Consider the following 19,326-nt stretch of genomic DNA (forward strand, 5'->3'; position numbering starts at 1 on the left):
TTTCAATTAGATTTTAATTGTTTCAAGCACTTGTAGGCGCACCGGGTATATTTGCTATAATTAAAAATTTCCGCCACAACTTGATGACCCTTTAGTTGATACCATTTCGGACATCTTGAGCCGAAATTTTGCTATATTTGTTTTTGGTTTTATGAGCGAGTGGACTTCACTTATATGAATCATACATACTGATTGCATAATTTTCCCAGTAGAATCTGCTGATAAATGTGAGTCAAGTCCTGTTTTGCCTAATATGAACCTACATAATATTTTTAAAAAATTCCACATTTTTAAAGTTGATATCCCTAATTAAAATAGACCTTATACTCTTTGTAGTGTCTTTTACCCCTCCATCACCACCCCCCCCCCCCCCCAAAAAAAAAAAAATTAAATATGAAAATTGTAGAAAACAAAAGCTGTGTACGCTAAACTGGTAGCAACGTTTCTGAAAACATAAACAGTTTCCCAGTCGTCCGTAATAAGTTCGATGACAATTTTGGACAAGAAAGTCATGCAGACGATGAGACCTATGAGGGCTTCTCTAATCAGATCTGGGTAGGTGTCCCTTAGAGTCCAGATCCTGTACCCCGACTGCTGTTTGTCCTCCCAATCCAAATCTCGCTCATTGTGCGTTGGGTATTGCACACAAAAGGGGGCATTATAAAGACACGTTACGAAGAAGAAACTGGCGACTCCAAAGAGTACGTGAGGTATAATGTGTAAAATATCACCAGTGACGATCATTTTAATGATGCTGCATTCGAAGTTGGGTGTCACAAAGAAAAGTTGAATAAAAGCGCTCACTATCATTTCCAGAAAAGAGACACTCACAACGAACCGTATCACAATGCCGTGGTTCACATCCAGTGCCAATTGTTTTCCTTCAGCTGAAGCACATGTGAACAAAAAGTAGATTAAGGTTTTTTTGATAAAAATACCTTAAATTTAATTAGTGTGTATTATAAGTTTTGCAACTTTCCAAATACTCATTCAACAGAGAACTTGAAATTTAAATTAAGAAAAACTTAAAAAGTACCTATCAAAACAGAAAGAAGCAAAAACGAGATACAATTTTTTCCTGTTCTAGCTTCCAGGGTCTGTGGACCAGTCAGCTAGGCACAAATTTGCAAAGACCAATACAAAACTATTTTAATAGCAAAAAAGCCATTGCGTGATCAAAATAATGCTATGAAGCAGGTTTTTCTTATCGCTTCAATGCTGAATCTATGTTGCTGATAAAAACGCATCTCACTAAATGAGATTGTGTTAACAAATTGACTATCAATTTAGTAATTCGTGTGAAGGTTTTCAAGCCTTCAAAGGGAGGGAACTGAAAAAGACTGCAGATATATACAGGGAGACAAGCCGTTCTCCAAGTCATCGAGCTTCAGTTTGAGTTCAGATGTTAATAAAGACAGCAAATCATTACACTGCTTCTAATAAAACTTCCATCAACTGTTTGCATGATTTTTCCACAACTTAATTTAGTGGCTATTATTAATAAGAGTATTATACGTGAAAATAAACTCAAATTACAAACAAAAATTTGAACTTCAGCAAGATCAACAAAACAGTATGGAATTGTATGTAAATAATTTGGAATCAACATTAATTTTGCATAAGATTCCTTAAGTTTACTTTGCAATGGAGCCAATTGACAATAACAAATTCGCCATTAATATAAATAATCAAAATGACTCCTTATAAGTTGACCTGTTTAACGTCTTACAGCAGCAACTTGAAACTAGGCATGACTATAACCATCTTCAAACTCTCATCAACTCCTCAACTCCTTTATGGTTGAAATAACTACTATATTTTGATGCAATATTTGGATCGTTTCAATTTGGATTTTTTTGATAATTTCAGCCGAATATGATGTTGATCAGTAAAACTTAACAGTTAGTTTTTGGAAACATTTGACTATCAAGTAGTGTACAAATCATTCAAAAGAGCCGTCATTACAATTGATGCCGTGACCCGGATAGTGCAGACAAACTAATATCCGATATGATGAACAGAATGCCAATATCAGCAGCAAACTTAAATAGAACGAATGAACAACAGAACGCAAGCGAAGATAATCGAACAATCAAAGTCAACTCAGACCTAGAATGCAAAACCAATTTTAAAAAAACAATTAAGTGAATAACATTTCAAGGAATATTGCAAGAAATTTTACTTCAAAACATTACAAGTGGAAAAGGTTGGAAACCAATTTTTTTAAGAATGTTTTTTAAAATGAGCAGTCTTCAAATTTTGTGATCAAAACCATTTTTCTGAAGTCTAATAATAAAATCTTGCTGAAATGAAGAAGTTGCAATGCTTAGATTGACAGATGTTACTTGTCATCACTAAATGAAACAAACAGTTTTCATAGTTGGTTGGTTTCCTCTTTTTCTTAACTTGGAGATGAGCTGATGATTGTACAAATTATTTTTACTTAATTTACGTAATTTTTGTTTCACTTTGCAATGGAAAAATAATCATAAGAACTATCTAATGTGAAATGCGATATCAATGAATTTCAATGGCGTCCAAGTTACCAAGTATTGTTAAGAGCAATCCAATATTTTGTTTTATCAGCAAATTTTGGGTTAAAGTTGTCCAAGGCTCCCAATTATGAAACACAAACACCCACACAAGGACTTCGATCTTTGCACAAAATGGGTGTATTGGCTAAAAAACATTGAGGTTCTGGATAGCTTCTGACATTTTACACTGCTTCAGTTTAATTCTTATCTGTCCGGCGTTTTAAAGAGCTGACAGTATTGATAGTTTTTAACAAATATATATATATATATATATATATATATATATATATATATATATATGGATGACGTTTTTAGCAGATCGTTTTTTAAAAAGATTTTCATGGATTCTGGAAAGTACCTGAAACTTAGAGGCTCACCCTGTACTGGAAGAAATAAACTAGGGTGACCGAACAATAGATCGAAAGGACAACAGATCGAAAACAGAAGAATTGGGACAATAAATTGAAAATTGATCTCTTTTCTTATTGGTTGAAATTAAGCATTGATTGCGAGCTGCAATATAGTTACCACATTATGGCCATGCCTTAGTGGCCCGTGGGACTTGATATGAATCTATCACAACCGAACAAAATATAACAACAGAATGCTAATTGTCTCCAACCTATTGTGTTTTAAGTCAATCTATAGCTTCTCAATGGTAAGCGTCCATGTTTTATATTGAGATGCTCAACTTATTTTTTTGCTAGATTTAGATAATTTTTTAACACCTGGTAACTTTTCACAATCAATTAAGTTCATTGCAAGCGATAAAGTTGTTCATCAACTGGGTGAATCACGATTTTTCAGATTCACTCAGGCTCGGCAATTTGCCATTAGATTCCCAAATGTTTTCCTCGTGAGCGTTGGGCTTGGCTGCATTAAACTTAATGTTTGGAAAGCCAAAATTCTGTTGAAAAAAAAAATTTAAACAGATATGTAGAATCTTCTGTTTTAAATAAATAATCTATTGCTATTTGGTAATTGTTGTTCCATGGCAATTTTATGTCATATGATGAGTCAAAGTTATGAAGTTTAAGCATAGCTTTTTAAAGCACAATCGAGCTGTTTCTACTCTAAAATGATTACAGAACGCGTAACCCCAGGTTTAAGCCCCGACTTATAAAAAGACTTAAAATTTCTAAAAATCTCCATATGCTAGTTGAGTCGAGCACTGTATTTTCATGCCACTTTTTGGCCAGGCATTGTTTTTTTATGAGACGAGGTCTAAACCTTGGACGATAATTCACAAAACGACACAAAAATAGAAAAGACGGAGCGTCAACTTTCAACTTACTTGCAATCTCAGCCCAATTAATGGCTATTTGTGCGTAGGATGCAGACACGACAGTGTATGTGAATATCATAGCAGTGGGCATACAATTTCCACTATTGGCCGCTGTCTCTCTATCTGGTGATGTCCATGCAGTGTAGACCATTGGAACCATTGGGGCGAAAAACGAGGAGATTACTGTTGACACGAACAATATCAAAATCAAATGTTTCTCTTTTGGGCTCAAGGTACTCAAAACAATTCTAAGCACAATTTTCTTTTTACAAATTCTTGGTACATTTGTTGCTGGACATTTCTTCTAGAAGCACAGTTTTGCTTCCCGGCTCGAGGTATTGACACTATGGGGTCGCAAAAAATTGTGGATAAGAGTGGACGCGATTTTCCGCAGTGAGAAATTTGGTATCAGAGCGCAAGAGTTGGCGTCACGCAATTCCACTTTAATTTTTCTCCTTAATTTTTCTCTTAATATAAATGACAAAGCAATTTATTATCCGTTGCACAAAGGTTACATCTTGCCATTAAAATAATTTTGGCTAATATGACATGCGTTGAATCTTTCGGAGAGATCCCTTTTTGTGTCAGAATAAAAAATGTTCCACAATTGAATTTCAACCATTCAGTTAAAGTTTTAGTTTGTAAATTCTCCACCTTTATTTTGAAAATTCCACCTTTATTTTGTAAATTTTCCGCTTTTATTTTAACAATTCCCCCTTTATTTTGTAAATTATCCACTTTTATTTTAACAATTCCACCTTTATTTTGTAAATTCTTCACCTTTATTTTGACGGTTCCAAATTTATTTTGTAAATTCTTCACCTTTATTTTGACGGTTCCACATTTATTTTGTAAATTCTCCACCTTTATTTTGACAATTCCACCTTTATTTTGTAAATTATCCACTTTTATTTTAACAATTCCACCTTTATTTTGTAAATCCTTCACCTTTATTTTGACGGTTCCAAATTTATTTTGTAAATTCTCCACCTTTATTTTAACAATTCCACCTTTATTTTGTAAATTCTCCACCTTTATTTTGACAATTCCACCTTTATTTTGTAAATTATCCACTTTTATTTTAACAATTCCACCTTTATTTTGTAAATTCTTCACCTTTATTTTGACGGTTCCACATTTATTTTGTAAATTCTCCACCTTTATTTTAACAATTCCACCTTTATTTTGTAAATTCTCCACCTTTATTTTGACTATTCCACCTTTATTTTGTAAATTCTCCACCTTTATTTTGACTATTCCACCGTTATTTTGTAATTTCTTCACCGTTAGTTAACTCCCTAGTGATCAAAGAATTCAAAATCTTGCAAGAATTTTGCAAGAAATCTTGCAAGATAAGGCATAGTTCTTCCATTTATCTCGTCAGGGTTTTTGCGTGAAAACTTAAGAGACGGAAAAAAAGTTATTTCGTCGTGTTTCGAGTAAATTGAAGTTCAAAAGGAAAGATTTGAATGCCTTGAGATGTTTTTAGCTATTTGCAAGAAACTGGCAAAATTCTTGCAAGATTTCACATTCAAAAGGCATTTAGGGTAAAAAAGTCAATTTTAATCAGTTTGCAGATCAAAACTCTTGCTACAGTCACTTCATTTGGTTTTCAGTTAGTTGTAACTTCCAAAAACACTCAAATATTTTTTCTAGAATTTAAAATCTTAAGACTCCTGCAATTTGAATCCGGGCTAAAAAAATTTCATTGATTTTGGTTTTGTAACTTGTTTTATAAACAATAACCTGCTTCAAAGGTGTTTTCTAAAACCTTAGAACCCTGTTTCACTTTTTCGCAGGGATTTATAACTTGCAAGATTCTTGCAAGAATTTTGCAGGTTTTGAATCATCTTGCAAGATTCTTGCACGATTTGAATCGGCTCATTACTAGGGCTGTTTCAGTCCATAAAATTGCGAAGAAATATTGGGAAAAATAGTGTGGCTCTTCACCAATTTTTAAGAGTTAAGACCTAAAACAATGGTAACTGTGGTATAAATGCCCCATTCGAATCCGAGGCGAATCCGAATGAATGCCTCATTCGCATCCGACGTTAACTCAAACTTGAATTCATTACCGACACCCAAACATGAGTTTTTTCGGAACTCATATTTCCCATTTTTTCGAATTTTTCACATTTTCTTATGTTTGATTTAGTTTTAGGGGAAAAATTGCTTTCCCTCTGCCTTCTGTTTTTAGGTTTAATATGTAATTAGGCTACCATTGATAGCTAAAGGGGCGCAATTCAACAAGCACATGCGCGTAATTTCTTTAATATTAGTCATAGTCATTTTTGTTCCCACAACAAAAAAAATTAATTTTTTTTTCAATTTCGTTCCAAAACAAAATGTTTCACTACACAACAAAATTTGACTTTGAGTTTGCATAGAATTTCATACGAGTGGCATCACAGCTATTCAAGTTTTAATGTTTCTCTTAATCCACCGAACCGCGTTCTACCAAAATCCGTCGTGAGATAAGAAACATTAAAAATTACTTGACATTTTTTTGTTCTTGTCCATTTATTCTTGATGCTCCATTGTCTCGTTATATCTTGTACCAGATACTGTTTCTAAGTTGAAGAGTTTTCTCATTGTATTTTCGTTTTAAACTCATACGTTCTCAATAGCAAGCTTTTCCTCAATAAGTATTCGATTTGTTAATTTTTAGTTTTTGCCTACCTTTTTTCTCCATTAAACAATGCAAAAATTGGTCATCTTCTGGTTTTTGGTCGGCTTCCACCTTAGTGCCTTAGTGGGACGAGGAACTATATGCCCAATTCTGTTTTTTTTTGTTCAGCCAACGTTAGCTGATCGCTAAATTTATCGTAAAAAGTGGTATCACTAGTGAGTCCGTCATGATGAATTTAGATTTTTTTGAATAGTTATAGTGATTTAAAGTTTTTGTAAACATTCAAAATTTAGCTGAAATTTGCTCATTTTTATCGTCTTTTTTCACATTTTTTTCTCCGTTTTTGCTGAGTTGTTGTGAATTATAGTGTTGTTGGTTTTGTTTCTAAAGTTGAAAGAGGTTACTGAACTGTTTGATCTTAATTTTGTACCACAATTACGGCTAAAATTTAGCAAATTAAGCCTAATAAAAGTCGCCTCATACATGCTTCATTAGCCAATATAGTCCTAATTTGACAAAATTAAAAAAACTGTAAGCTCAGATGCGGGGTAATTTCACTCGAGATTCCTATGAAAATGTTCCGGAATTAAAATTTTACTAATTTTTTGCTAATTAAATTTCATATCTTTCTAAAATACATCATTTGTTTTCGAAATTTTGAGATTTTTGGAAAATTTTGTATTGAGCTACAATTTGGAACCATTTTAAATTTTTATAAACGCTCGTAAAAACAGGTGCGGTGCCCATCTCATGGTAGGTTTTTAGAGTAAGAAAGAGCTCTGATTGTTCTGGGGTGTTTTATTTTTTTGCAATTTCTTGTTTTTTACTATGTCAATTACAGAAAAATAAGAGATCATACCAAAGTTCAATTTTTGACTGATCACACCCAAATTCAAATGAAGCCCAATGAAAATGTATAAAATTTTCCGAAAACGAATCATGCTGTTTACGGCTTCGACAAAGTGTTTTCGTATGATTTTAATGATTTCGTGAGTTTAGACTGCATTCGTTGTTGTCTGGTAGTCTTTTGATTTGGTCTCATTATTCAAAGATCCAATTGTTTTCTTTGCTATCAGATTTTTGCTATCAAGTTGCAGTTTAATTTCATAATTCACAGGACCCATCTACTTTCTGACGAAGTAAAAATAAAATTAATCAGTTATCTAATGGCCTTATCGCATTGAAATAAAACCTTTGTGATTTTTGGAGATTTGACCATATTTGAGGTCCTATGTGTGGGCTGTTGTTACATTATCACATTCCTGACAGGTCCTAATGGTGGCTTAGATAGTAAACCGTATGAATCATATACAAATTTTTTAAAAATTAGTTTACGTTTTGATAGCACAATTGTTTTTCCGCAGATTCAACCGAGTTTTTGATTGAAATAAAAATGAATTCTTGAGTTTAACCCACTTTGTTGATCGTGTGGTAGTCGTATGACATATTCTGAACAATGGCAGATCTCAATAGCATCAAATGTATGTGTAAATTAACCAATTGAAAGTTTTCACTCTAAAGCTAATGATTTTAATGATGTTCAAAAAAACTTTGTTTTCAAAAATATTAGTGTACGTTTGAACTTTGTTATTCTTTTCTCTCGTTCTAAACATATAATTCAACCTCAATAAAAAAAGTTCTTGTTCACAATATTTTTTCTCTGTAATCGATTTTGATTCAGTTGCCGGTTTCATGGCTTTGACACTATATATTTTCAGAGAAAAATTTGAGAGTTTTGATACTGGTCACTATTTGCGTTTTTGTTGCTTTTGTCCCTGAGCATCTATGAAAACAGGTCCTGTTGATGTTCGATTGAGGCTCAAGAAAATAAAATGACCTTAAAAAACTACCGGTTGTTTTTATTTTTGAATATTATACGTAATTATACGTTGTTAGGTATGTGTAAATTCGTAATTTACACTGTTTTGTCAGCTTGTTACTTAGTCCTATTGAGGACATGCCAAATCTGTTTTTTTAGTAAAAAACAAGTTAATTATTTTCTTAATTTTTTTCTGCCGCTGTTTTTAGTTTGTTACTAAGTGCTTTTTAAAAAAAAAACAATAGAGATTGTTGTTTTATTTCGTTATCTGTCTGATTTCGTATCCTCATTAATGAGAGGCCTCATCGGCCCCCTAATGTGGCGTCTTCAAAATCTTTTTGTAATTTGAGTCTAAAACATTTTTTGCACATTAATTGTTATTGAAGACTAGGTCAATGTTTGAAAGTTTCCTTTTTCTTTCTCATTTGAATGTCAATTAGGACAAAAATTAGGGTGAGATTATTTGCAAACGAACACTACCGAGCCGGCTGGTCTTAAAGTCAGCTTCCTTTTATTGTAAAGGGTTTTTTTAACGGGTCCTGAGGTCGAAAGAAAATTTTTTTGAATTTTTTAACAAGGTAGTAGTCATTGATACTTTTGTATTGGATTTTTAAATCAACGATTTTTGTATTGAATTTGTTGCATTAAAACTTTGAGAATTTTGTATGATTTGAAAGCTAGGCGTCAAGGTAAGTTTGGGACAGGCTTCTCAAATTTGAGACGATATGAAAATCATTTCATCTTTTGTTCGGCGTTCTTTCATTTAGAATAGAATAGAATAGAATAGTTAATTCAATTGGAGAGTGTTGGACAACATTTAAAACAATTTTATCCAATCAGACTCCAATTATGACACAAAATGAGCATCATTGCTCTTCAAGTCTGTGCCCCTATACACAAAAAAGTAAGAAACCCACAATAATTGATGTCATCTTGCTGAAGCGTATTAACAGTTAGTTATACAGGGTGAAAATATTCCTATTATCTTTAAAGTAAAGCTCACTTATTTTTCATATATGTGCTTTCGCTTGCTGAAAACTAAAGTTTTGAATTTTTCGGGTAATTGTTTCAGTTGTTTTAGCCAATTATATGTTTTCTTCAACAAGTTAGCTAATGACTTTTTGTTTTTTGTAGTTTTTGAAATTGGTGGGGGAAATAAGCCTCTTAAACTCCAAATTGTTTGTTTTTTAGTGACTGTTAGACTTTGCGGAACTACGAATTGTAGCGGAGATTCCGACCTTATTTGTTTGAAAAGTTCTTTAACAAGTTCAATCACGTAAAGTTCATATACAGTATGTATCTTGTTATCAATTAGTGTAAGACCTAAGTATTCGTATTTTTTCCTGAAAAAAATTGCTCGAATGATTTTACGTTTTACCCTATCAGTTGTTTTTAAATTCTTTTTGCTTGTGTTTCCATAGACTAATAGACCATAAGTTATGACCGATTTGGCAAAAGAGTTATAAAACATTAGAAGACAATTTTTTGGATAAAAATGTCTTACCCGATACATTAGACCGCAAAATTTGTTAAGTTTTAAAACAAAAAATCAACGTGATCACGTAGAGTTAAGTTGTTATCAATGTAGATTCCTAAAAATTTACAAGATGTTTTGTAATCTAGAGCATTATCCCTGAGTTTTACCTTTTCTTTTGTGGGTTTCCCGAAATTTATAGCTTCATATATGTCATAATTAATTGTTAAATTGTTAGTTTTAAACCAGTTGGAAACATTCCAACATTCTTTTGTAGAGCCGAATTATTGTCATTACCGGTAATAACAACAGTAGTATCATCTGCTAACATTACTATATTGCTTTCTTTACAAACTGCGGGGAGATCATTGATATACAATACAAAAATGAACAGAAGAGGGCCCAGAACTGAGCCCTCGACTACGCCGCAAATTATTTGGTTTTCTGTCGTTTTTTGCATCCTGAACTTACAAACTGGGTGCGCCCAGTTAGATAACTCTTTAAAAGCTCTATAATTGGACCTCTGAATCCATTTCTTTCCAATTTTAGTGATAACATTTCATGATCTATTGTATCGAAAGCTTTGCTTAAGTCAATAAAACTAGCTTGCCCCGTTGATTTGCTTGCAATTATTGTTCTAATATACTCCTTTATGGTAGCAACTGCATGCACACATGACATTTTAGATCTAAAGGCAAACTGATTGTTCGCTAGCAAAATAAATTTTACACAAAATTTCATCATCCTCTCCAGTAAGATCTTCTCCAGAATTTTACTTATTGTACTCAGTAAACTGATAGGTCTGTAATTACCAGGGTCAGTCTTATCTCCTTTTTTATATAAGGGTATTACTTTAGCTATTTTTTATGATTCTGGGAAAATACGTTCTAGCAGACAAAAATTAATGGCTCTTGCAAGATGACATTCAATAACGAAAAACAACACTTCAAAAATTCGTTTGAGATTCCATCGTGACCTGTGCTTTTCTTGTTTTTCAGATTCTTCAAGATTTTTTGCTACCCCTGATTCATTTGTTTGATGAAGTACCATCGTTGTGTCATTTTTGCGGATATTAAAGCTGCTTTTCTTGTTATTAAATTTTGCAGATAAATTTGGACCTATTGAAACAAAATAATCGTTCAAGTCATCACGATTTGGTAAATCGATGGCATTTTCCTTTCTTTTGCGAGTTTTAAGTGTCCTATAAATCATTTTTGGGTTCGGATTTCTGCCTAATTTTTTGAAATTATTGTCTCTTTTTCCGTTTCTTATCAAGTTAGTTACCTTATTCCGTATTTGTTTATATATAGTTTTGTTCTACATTGTAGGCTCTGCTATTCATTTTTGAAAGATTTTGTCCCGTTTTACAATGGCATTTTTGATATCATTTGTAACAAACTTGCAGATTTAGGAGAGTCAGTTAATAAGATAAAGAAAGAAAGTTCAGCGCTTTGTCTTTTTTGGTTGTTTTTAATTTTCGCACGAGTACCAATGACTGAACGCTTTTAATGTTTACGCTTGATACAAAAAATTCAGCAGTTAATAAAAAATGATCGCTTAATGACGTCAATAGCGTTTCAGTCTATATGTTTGTTTCTGTGATTATGTGATCAATACAGCTCTTTGAATTTTTGGTATCCCTTGTAGGCATTGAGTTTTGTACTTGTTAATCAAATGATCTTAAGAGGTTCTCATACTTTTTTGTACTCTTTTCTCTCATTAAAATAATTACGTTGAAATCACCAAAGATTAAACTTTTCTCTTTTGAAAATTTCAAAAAGTGTAAAATGTTTTCCAGCTTTGGTTTAAAATCAGTTAATTTCAAAGACTGAAGTCTATAAATGACACAAAAATTGTGCAAACATTTTTCACCGTATTTCACTTGTAAAATTAGGCTTTCAAATTCTGTGTTAGTGTCCAGTATGGTTTATTGAAGATTATCTTTATGTAAAAGGCTACTCCACCAGATCGTCGCTTAGCGTTTTTTCTGGGTTTTGACGCTATTGTCTGATGTCTGATGAACTAGTAGATCATAGTCGTCAGGTTCATCACTATCTTTTAGCCATGTCTCAATTAAAGCAACAACATCAAGCTGTTGTTCTAATGTATCAAGGAAAACAACTAAGTCAGCATGATGGAATCTCAAAGACTGAATGGTTAAACCCAAAGAAGTACGGCTTTTGTTTTTAGTATGACAAACAATGATGTATGAAGATTATAAAGTGTTCTCTTCACTGCTCAGATTACTCGAGAAGTTGGTGCATTTATCGTTCAAGTTTGTACTTTTTTTTGACGGCGGAGACTCTTTTTCAACCAATAAATTGAATACTTTTTCAGTCAAACAGCATAACTTGTCCAGCTTGTCAAACTGTTTTGTATCACACTGCTTTTGAAAAATGCCTTAGGGTGATTAGAAAGCCACCTGTCGACTTCTTTTCGATGGTGTTTTTTTATTTACATTATGTTCCATCTCCAACGTCTCTACTGTCTCCAGACCCCATTCTGTTTCAGTGTTGCCATTAGTTCCCACAAGAAAATCAATTTGATGCCGACTGACAACTGGATACCAAGTTGTATCGTTTTCTGAGAACTTAACTCGTACTTGGTTTTTGTTTGTGGTTGTAAGAACATTTTTTCTTTTCTGCAGTAGTTGTACAAGACTCTATCACTTTCAGCTAGACGCTCATTTATGCGAATTTTTGCTCCAAAAACCGGATCAAAAAAACGAATTGCGATTGAACCATACCGAATCACGCTGATGATTATAAAGAAATTTAACAATTATGGATTTTCTTTTACCTTTCCCAGGTAGGTAATGACAGGCCGCAATATCATGAGTTTCATTTGGAACTTGTACTAACCTGATTAATTCCACAATTTGGTGTACCGGTTACTCAACACCGTTCTTTACCCCATGAAAAGTCAAACACACCAAAGATGAATAACGTTCCAATTTAGTAACTCTCCTTGCAAGCTCCTTCTTTTCGGTCCTTAGTTGATCACATCCTCTACGCAGTTGAATGATTTTTTCCTTTTGGTAATTAATTTCTTAAATGAAATCATGAAATAAAGAACGCATTGAATTTGTACCGCTAAGATCAGTTGAGTTTATTTTCTCGTACAGCGCCATAGTTAAGAATGCAATTGAAATTTTATTACGTAATGCAGTGAAAAAAAAGCGACCGTTTGCTAGCTTTTCATTTGCTTTTTTTTATTGGTCTGTTCATTTGCTTTTCTTGATATTTTTGGTGTGTTTTTGATATTTTTGATACTGTTCATTTGCTTTTTTTGATATTTTTTAATATTTTTTTGAAAACGGGTCCTGAGGTCGAAATTAAAATTTTTTTGAAGTTTTTATCAATGTATTATTCATTGATACTTTTGTATTGGATTTTTAAATCAACGATTTTTGTATTGAATTTGTTTTATTAAAACATTGAGAATTGTGTATGATTCGAAGGCTAGGCCTCAAGGTAAGTTTGGGATAGGCTTCTCAAATTTGAGACGTTATGAAAATCATTTCATCTTTTGTTTGGCGTTCTTTCATTTGATATTGCTTGCTAAAGCAACACCGACCAACTTCTACAAAATATTTTTCTAAAGTAAAACAGCCCCCCCACTCGCGTGGAAAAATATTAAAGAGCGCGAGAAACACTTGATTATTAGCCTGAAAGCAGTATTGGATAATAAAAGATGTGGAAATCTTTGCCAGTTTTGAAATGACGATGTCGTTCTAAGCGCGTCAGGAAAATCAAGCTCCGGATTGCCGCTGCGCTTCCCGTTACAACTCTGGCTATTAATGAAGCATCCATGCTGTAATTTTCCCTCGGAAAGCCGACTGTCAAAAGCGGATAAATAAAAAGAAACTGCGTGGGTGTAAATGCAGATGTTTCCGTCTCAATTAATGAATCGTATTGCGAGCTGTATTTCTGGTTTAGTTATAAACATTAACCATGAGTTTTATAACCAAATAATTTGTCAATTCTAATTTTTACCAATTGAAAAAAGTCACATAACTAAAATACTGAACTACATTATTATTCAAAGCGCACTTTTTGGATGAGATAAAATAGCTGAAACATAAAATAGGTGACTTTTCAACTAAGAAAAGTACAGTTTTATTAACAAAATTTGGCGGTGGTTTTAATTGGCACTTAATTATCATAATTTTGATTTTCGAGAGAGAGTTCAATTGAAGATTCTCAAGTTCAAATTAAACAGTAAAGAGATAAAAAAAATCAACATAAACATCAATATATCTAATAATTAAAAAGTAAAGCTTCGCTACAAAACCTCTCTCTAAACAGGAAGCTCTACTTAAAAAACGTAGACTTATGCCATCTAATTATTGTTTAAAAAGCAAGCATAGGAAATCAATTTTCTGAGACACTCAAACTATTTAGTATCGAATTTTGTGCGCTATTGTTTCAGTTTAAGTAGACAGTTTTGGGTAAATCAGTAGGTTTTAATAGGTTAAGGTAGTTTGAAAGGTAAAAGTAAAAACAGGAAGCGAATTAGAAATTATGGATTGAAATTTCTTTTAATCTTTTAAAGAAATCAATGAAAAAATGGCATTTAATGCATGTAAAAAAGGGTAAGAAAGTTGAACGTTTAAATAATGACAACGTTAAAATAACCCAAAATAGGAATTTGAAAATAGAGAATGCGTTTTATTCGATATCGGACACGACTTTAAGGGAAATAATTATGAGGGTATAGTTTGTCATTTAATAAACAAAATGCAAACAATTTTTGAGTTAGATCGAGTAATTTGATGTCATTTAATAGCGAACTGTATATAAGAAAAGGACATTTTCATGTAGCTTTTCCCCAAATCCTTCACGCAGTTCTTTCTGTCGTATCCTGTTTCCTGTAGATATTGATGGGCAGCCCCAAATTTTACTCAACAAAAAAATGGAAATTAGATATTGACTGAATTAGCCCGCATGTTTCAAGTCTCAGGTTACGGGAAACTCGTTGTGTAGAAAATGACAATAAATGATTTGGAAAAAGGAAAAACAAAGAAAAAGGAAAAGGAGTTTTTTAATTTCCAAACTTGACATTTTTAAAGTTCACAAACCTCTTCAGAAAACAAGAAAGAAAAATTTATGTTGAAAAAATAAAATTCCATCAGTAGATAAATGCTTTTTAACTTTTTAAAATCATTTACTCTATCCCGCATCGCGCATTAAAATTAAGGTTGAGCCCCACACAGAAAGTCGTAGAGTAGAGGGGTGGAGTGACACCGTACGTTAGATATTACATTTTACGTAGACGGGAAAAAGGGAAGATGAATGCGCGAAACTATGATTTTGCAGAAACTTTTAAGTTGTAGTTGTTCGAACACTAACGAATAAATATGAACTTTAAATCTAGCAAGTCATGTCGAGCTCTGAATTGAGAATGTACTCTATGTGTAGAGAACACGTTTCTAGTAATGTAAATTCAGTAAGATAATGTTAAGTTCAGTCTCTTTTATCGGAGAGTTACTGTTTTACACGTGTTATTTGGACGAAGTCAAGTTCCCACTTTTTTTGGCGGGAAGAGTTTCAACTTTTCTAATATTTGCTTTGGCCATCATGAATTGATGCATCATCAACAGACTCCGGGGAGAGGAAACCTCTAAATTAAACCAAAGAAGGGATTAATAACGTAACCAGGAGACCAGAGGGTAGCTCGCGTTGCCTAGAATTCCGTTCCGAGAAAAAAAGTGAGCAAAAAAACGGCTAATCAGCAAAAACACGTGCGAGACCGGCAACCGGGCGGACGTACGTACCGTAAGCCGTTTTTACCTTGACAACGCGTACAGATCCATCTTTTGCAGGCGACGTTTCTACAATTCGTCCCAGAGGCCATATCCCACGCGGAGTGAGGTCTTTGAGGATCCACACCAGGTCATTGACTTTCAACGATTCACCCTGTTTGGACCATTTGCTTCGCTTCGTTAAAGTGGAAAGGTACTCTTTAACTAGGCGTCTCCAGACGTGGTTCATAAGAAACTGCACGTTTTTCTACGACTTGAAGGATGCTGGCATGGTTGATGAAAAGTCTTGTGGTGACAGTGAATTGTAAGGTCTCTGCACCAGAAAATGATTTGGGGTGATGGGTTCTTCATTGTCTGGTACGTCAGCCACATGTTTGATTGGTCGAGAGTTCAGCATGCTTTCGGTCTCAACCATGATGGTGTGGAAGACATCTGATGTAAGCCTCTTGCTCCCTAGAATGATCAAAATGATCCGTTTAGCATTTTGGATCAACCGTTCCCACGCACCACCAAAATGTGGTCCGTATGGTGGGTTAAATTTCCAAACTGTGTTCTTTATAAGAAGTTCAGAGGCAATGCTTGATTGTCGAGACTACGGACGCATCGCTTCAATTCTTCGTTTGCCCCGACAAATGTTTTGCGTAGTCATTTAGAATAAGTTTTGGTTGACACCTTCGTGATGCAAAACGTCGGAGGGCGTTGAGAAAAGTGTCCGTGTTTAAATCAGGACATGACTCAAGATGAGCGGCACGTGTGATCATGCATGTGAAAATGAGGCCGTAGAACTTGGTGAGCTTGTCTTTGGTGTCTTAAATATGGAAAGGTCCGAAAAAATCAATTCCTGTATTGAAAGGGAAGTGCGAGAGAGTATCAGGAAACCTGCACACTGGTAGTGGAGCCATTAACTGCTGGATTTTTTGGGCATCAAAACATTGACACAAAAAACATCAAAATGGGATGCTTAACAATGTTTTCCTTAGGCCGATAACGACGTATCGCTGTTGAACAAAAGCTTTGACGGCTTCGGTACCTTGGTGTATACAAATTCGATGCGCATGCTCAAGATACAGGCGTGTTTTTGAGTCTTTGGCAAAAGAATTATTGGTAATTTAGCTAATTGTAACTCTTCAGGAGCAAATTGTAGTCGGCCTTGTGATCTAAGTATTCCGTTTTTGTCTAAGTATGGATTTAGGGATCGAATCTTGCATTTTGAGTCTAGTTTACGTCCTCTTCTTAGCGAGTGAATAGCTGAATGAAACAATTTTTCCTGTGAAATTTGAATTAAGTGACTGTGTGCTTTGTTGATGTCGTCTGCATCGTACTGCTCTTTGTTATTTCGTTCTTTTTTAATTCTGAAGAGAAGGTTGTAAATAGTTGCGAGTGTTAACAGCAGTTTTTCCAATATTGAAAACAGGTTGGGTCAATGACAGGTTCGTTTGGTTTTGACGTACTCGGTGTGTGAACAGAAACTATTTTGTGTGCGGAGTTCCAGTCGGAGTAATGTTTCTTTAGGAAATCAGGAGCCTGTAACCATTTAGAACACAATTCTTCTGTTTCTACGCCACGTGTTCCATGGTCTGCAGGATTTTGATTTGTTGGTATATAATTTCATTGACTGGATTTTGAAGATTCGTGTTTGTCTCGGATTCTATTGGCGACAAACAGTTTCTGTTTCTTCTTAGAAACAATCCAATCAAGAACAACTCGACTGTCTGTCCAAAAATCTGCATCGTGTATCTTGAGTGTTGTCTCTTTTTGAATTGTTTTGAGTAGTCGTATCCCGATTATTGCAGCCTCAAGCTCAAGTTTTGGAACGCTCAACAATTTTAAAGGGGTTACTTTGCATTTACTGATTATGAAGCTGGTTTCTGTTTGTTTGGTGTTATTGTCATAACTCCGTAGATAAATTATTGATGCAATAGCACAAGTAGACGCATCAACAAAGACGTGCAATTGATCTTCAATTTCCGGTGAACTTGCAGTAAAATTGAGTGCTCCCGAGTGTTCAATGGCGGGTGATCCGAAATAGCTGTCTAGTATTTTTTGCAGTGGTTTACGTAATTTCTCAGGTAGCGGTGTGTCCCATTTCAAACCCAGTTGCCAAATTTGTTGCATAACAACCTTGAAGCGTATAGTCAACGGTGACGCAATACCGATGGGGTCAAAAATCGACGCAACAAAACTGAACAGTTTTCTTTGGGTATACATTGCTGCATTCTTTGGAGATTCTTCCAAAGTTTTTATGAAAAATTTATCATGAACGAAATTCCATTTTTGTCCTAATACGCGAGTGAAATCTTTTGACTCGTCTAAGTCTTCACATGGAATTCGTTCCAGCACTTCAAGACAATTAGATAAGAACTTGGTCAATTTGAAACCCCTCGTTGGAGGCACTCTTTGACTTGCATTACAGTGTCTTTCGCTTCAGTGATAGTGGTCAGCGAATGAACGTAGTCGTCCATGTAAAATTGTTTCGTTACTGCTGCAAAAGCTTTGGGAAAACTTTCTGCATTGTTTTTAGCACATTGATTTAGGACAAAGATGGCCATTGAAGGCGAACAAGTTGCCCCAAAAATCAAGCGAGTGAACTGATATTGCATTAAAACGTTGTTTTTCGACCAGAGAAAGCGAAGTGCTGATTGATCTTCTCGTTTGACAGAATTTGCATGAACATACTTTCAATATCTGCAAGGATTTCAACTGGATGCTCACGGAAACGTAGCAGTATGCCAAGTAAGCTGTTCAAGAGATCTGGTCCTGTTAGGAGGTGCTGCCCTCGATACGTTGAAGCGGCATTTGCCACCCGTCGAACTGTTCGCGGTTTGTTTGGATTTTGAACAGGATGATGAGGCGAGTACCATAGGTTTGCAGGTTCAGGTTCTGTCATTTCGACTGGCTTTATGTATTTTTTGATTAAGTCTGTTGAAAGTGTTTGATCGTATTTTTCTTTCAGCGTTGGATTATTACCTAGTCTTTTCTCCAAGCACCGTAGGTGATTAGACGCACAGTAAAAATTGTTCTCCAAAAGGCAACGCTTTTTCCAGGGAAGACCAATTTCATATCTCTCAGAATTGTGTCGGATAGTTTTCCGAAAAACCTTTGAGGCATCAATGTCTTCATCTGAAAGAACAAAACTGTGTTCTTGGTTTCCGTCACTTTCAATTTTCCAGAATTGGCTCAACTAATTCGCTTAAATGTGATTCTTCCGTCTGCTGTCTTGAAAAATGATAAATTAATGGTTTGGTTGTTGTTGAATGATGTCTAAATGTAGATTAGGAAGGATTGAGAGAATTTTCATACTCCCCAGCTAATGTCCATCCGAGTTTTGTTTTCACACCAAACGGTTGATTTATGTTTCCGGGTATTACTTCGATTGGATGAGTGTAAGCGAAAGTGTTTACACCTAAGAGGGCTCCAATTTTGCCACCAGCAACCTGAGGGAAATGGATGTGCCGGAGATGATTAAACGTGTCACATATTTGATTCAACTCAAATATGTTGGCTGGTGTGACGTTCATTGCTGTGTGCACATGATATCTCAAAACTTTGTCGCAATGATTTATATGGAGTGATAATGACTGGCGCTGTTATCTTTGAGTGGCATTTCGTTCTGGGTATTCACGTACTGGAGTGTAGTTGATGCTTGCGCTTCGCAATGAAGTGCTAGAAAGTTTGTTATGGTGTCAAGCAAGAAAGTGAACTGGCTGCCATGATCTATGAGTGCATACGTATCAAAGGCCTTGTTGCCATTGACAAAAGACACCGGCATCAGCTGTAGTTGTTTAAGCCAGTCTCTCGGAGGAGACGGCTTTTTATTTACG

General features: G+C 34.6%; 1 protein-coding gene across 1 annotated transcript; it reads right to left on the reverse strand.

The window, feature by feature from the left end:
* Window positions 1-387: 387 nt before the first annotated feature.
* LOC142341386 (uncharacterized) lies at window positions 388-14,471 on the reverse strand. Its single transcript, XM_075392314.1, has 3 exons — window positions 13,409-14,471; window positions 3,829-4,002; window positions 388-887 (listed from the first exon to the last, which is right to left on the reverse strand). Exons 1-3 carry the CDS (start codon window positions 13,551-13,553, stop codon window positions 388-390), a joined length of 819 nt encoding a protein of 272 aa, XP_075248429.1. The 5' UTR covers window positions 13,554-14,471.
* Between the last annotated feature and the right edge of the window lie 4,855 nt (window positions 14,472-19,326).

Source organism: Convolutriloba macropyga, chromosome 6, assembly GCF_964194025.1.
Source record: "Convolutriloba macropyga chromosome 6, txConMacr16.3, whole genome shotgun sequence".
NCBI classification, from domain to species: Eukaryota; Metazoa; Xenacoelomorpha; order Acoela; family Convolutidae; genus Convolutriloba; species Convolutriloba macropyga.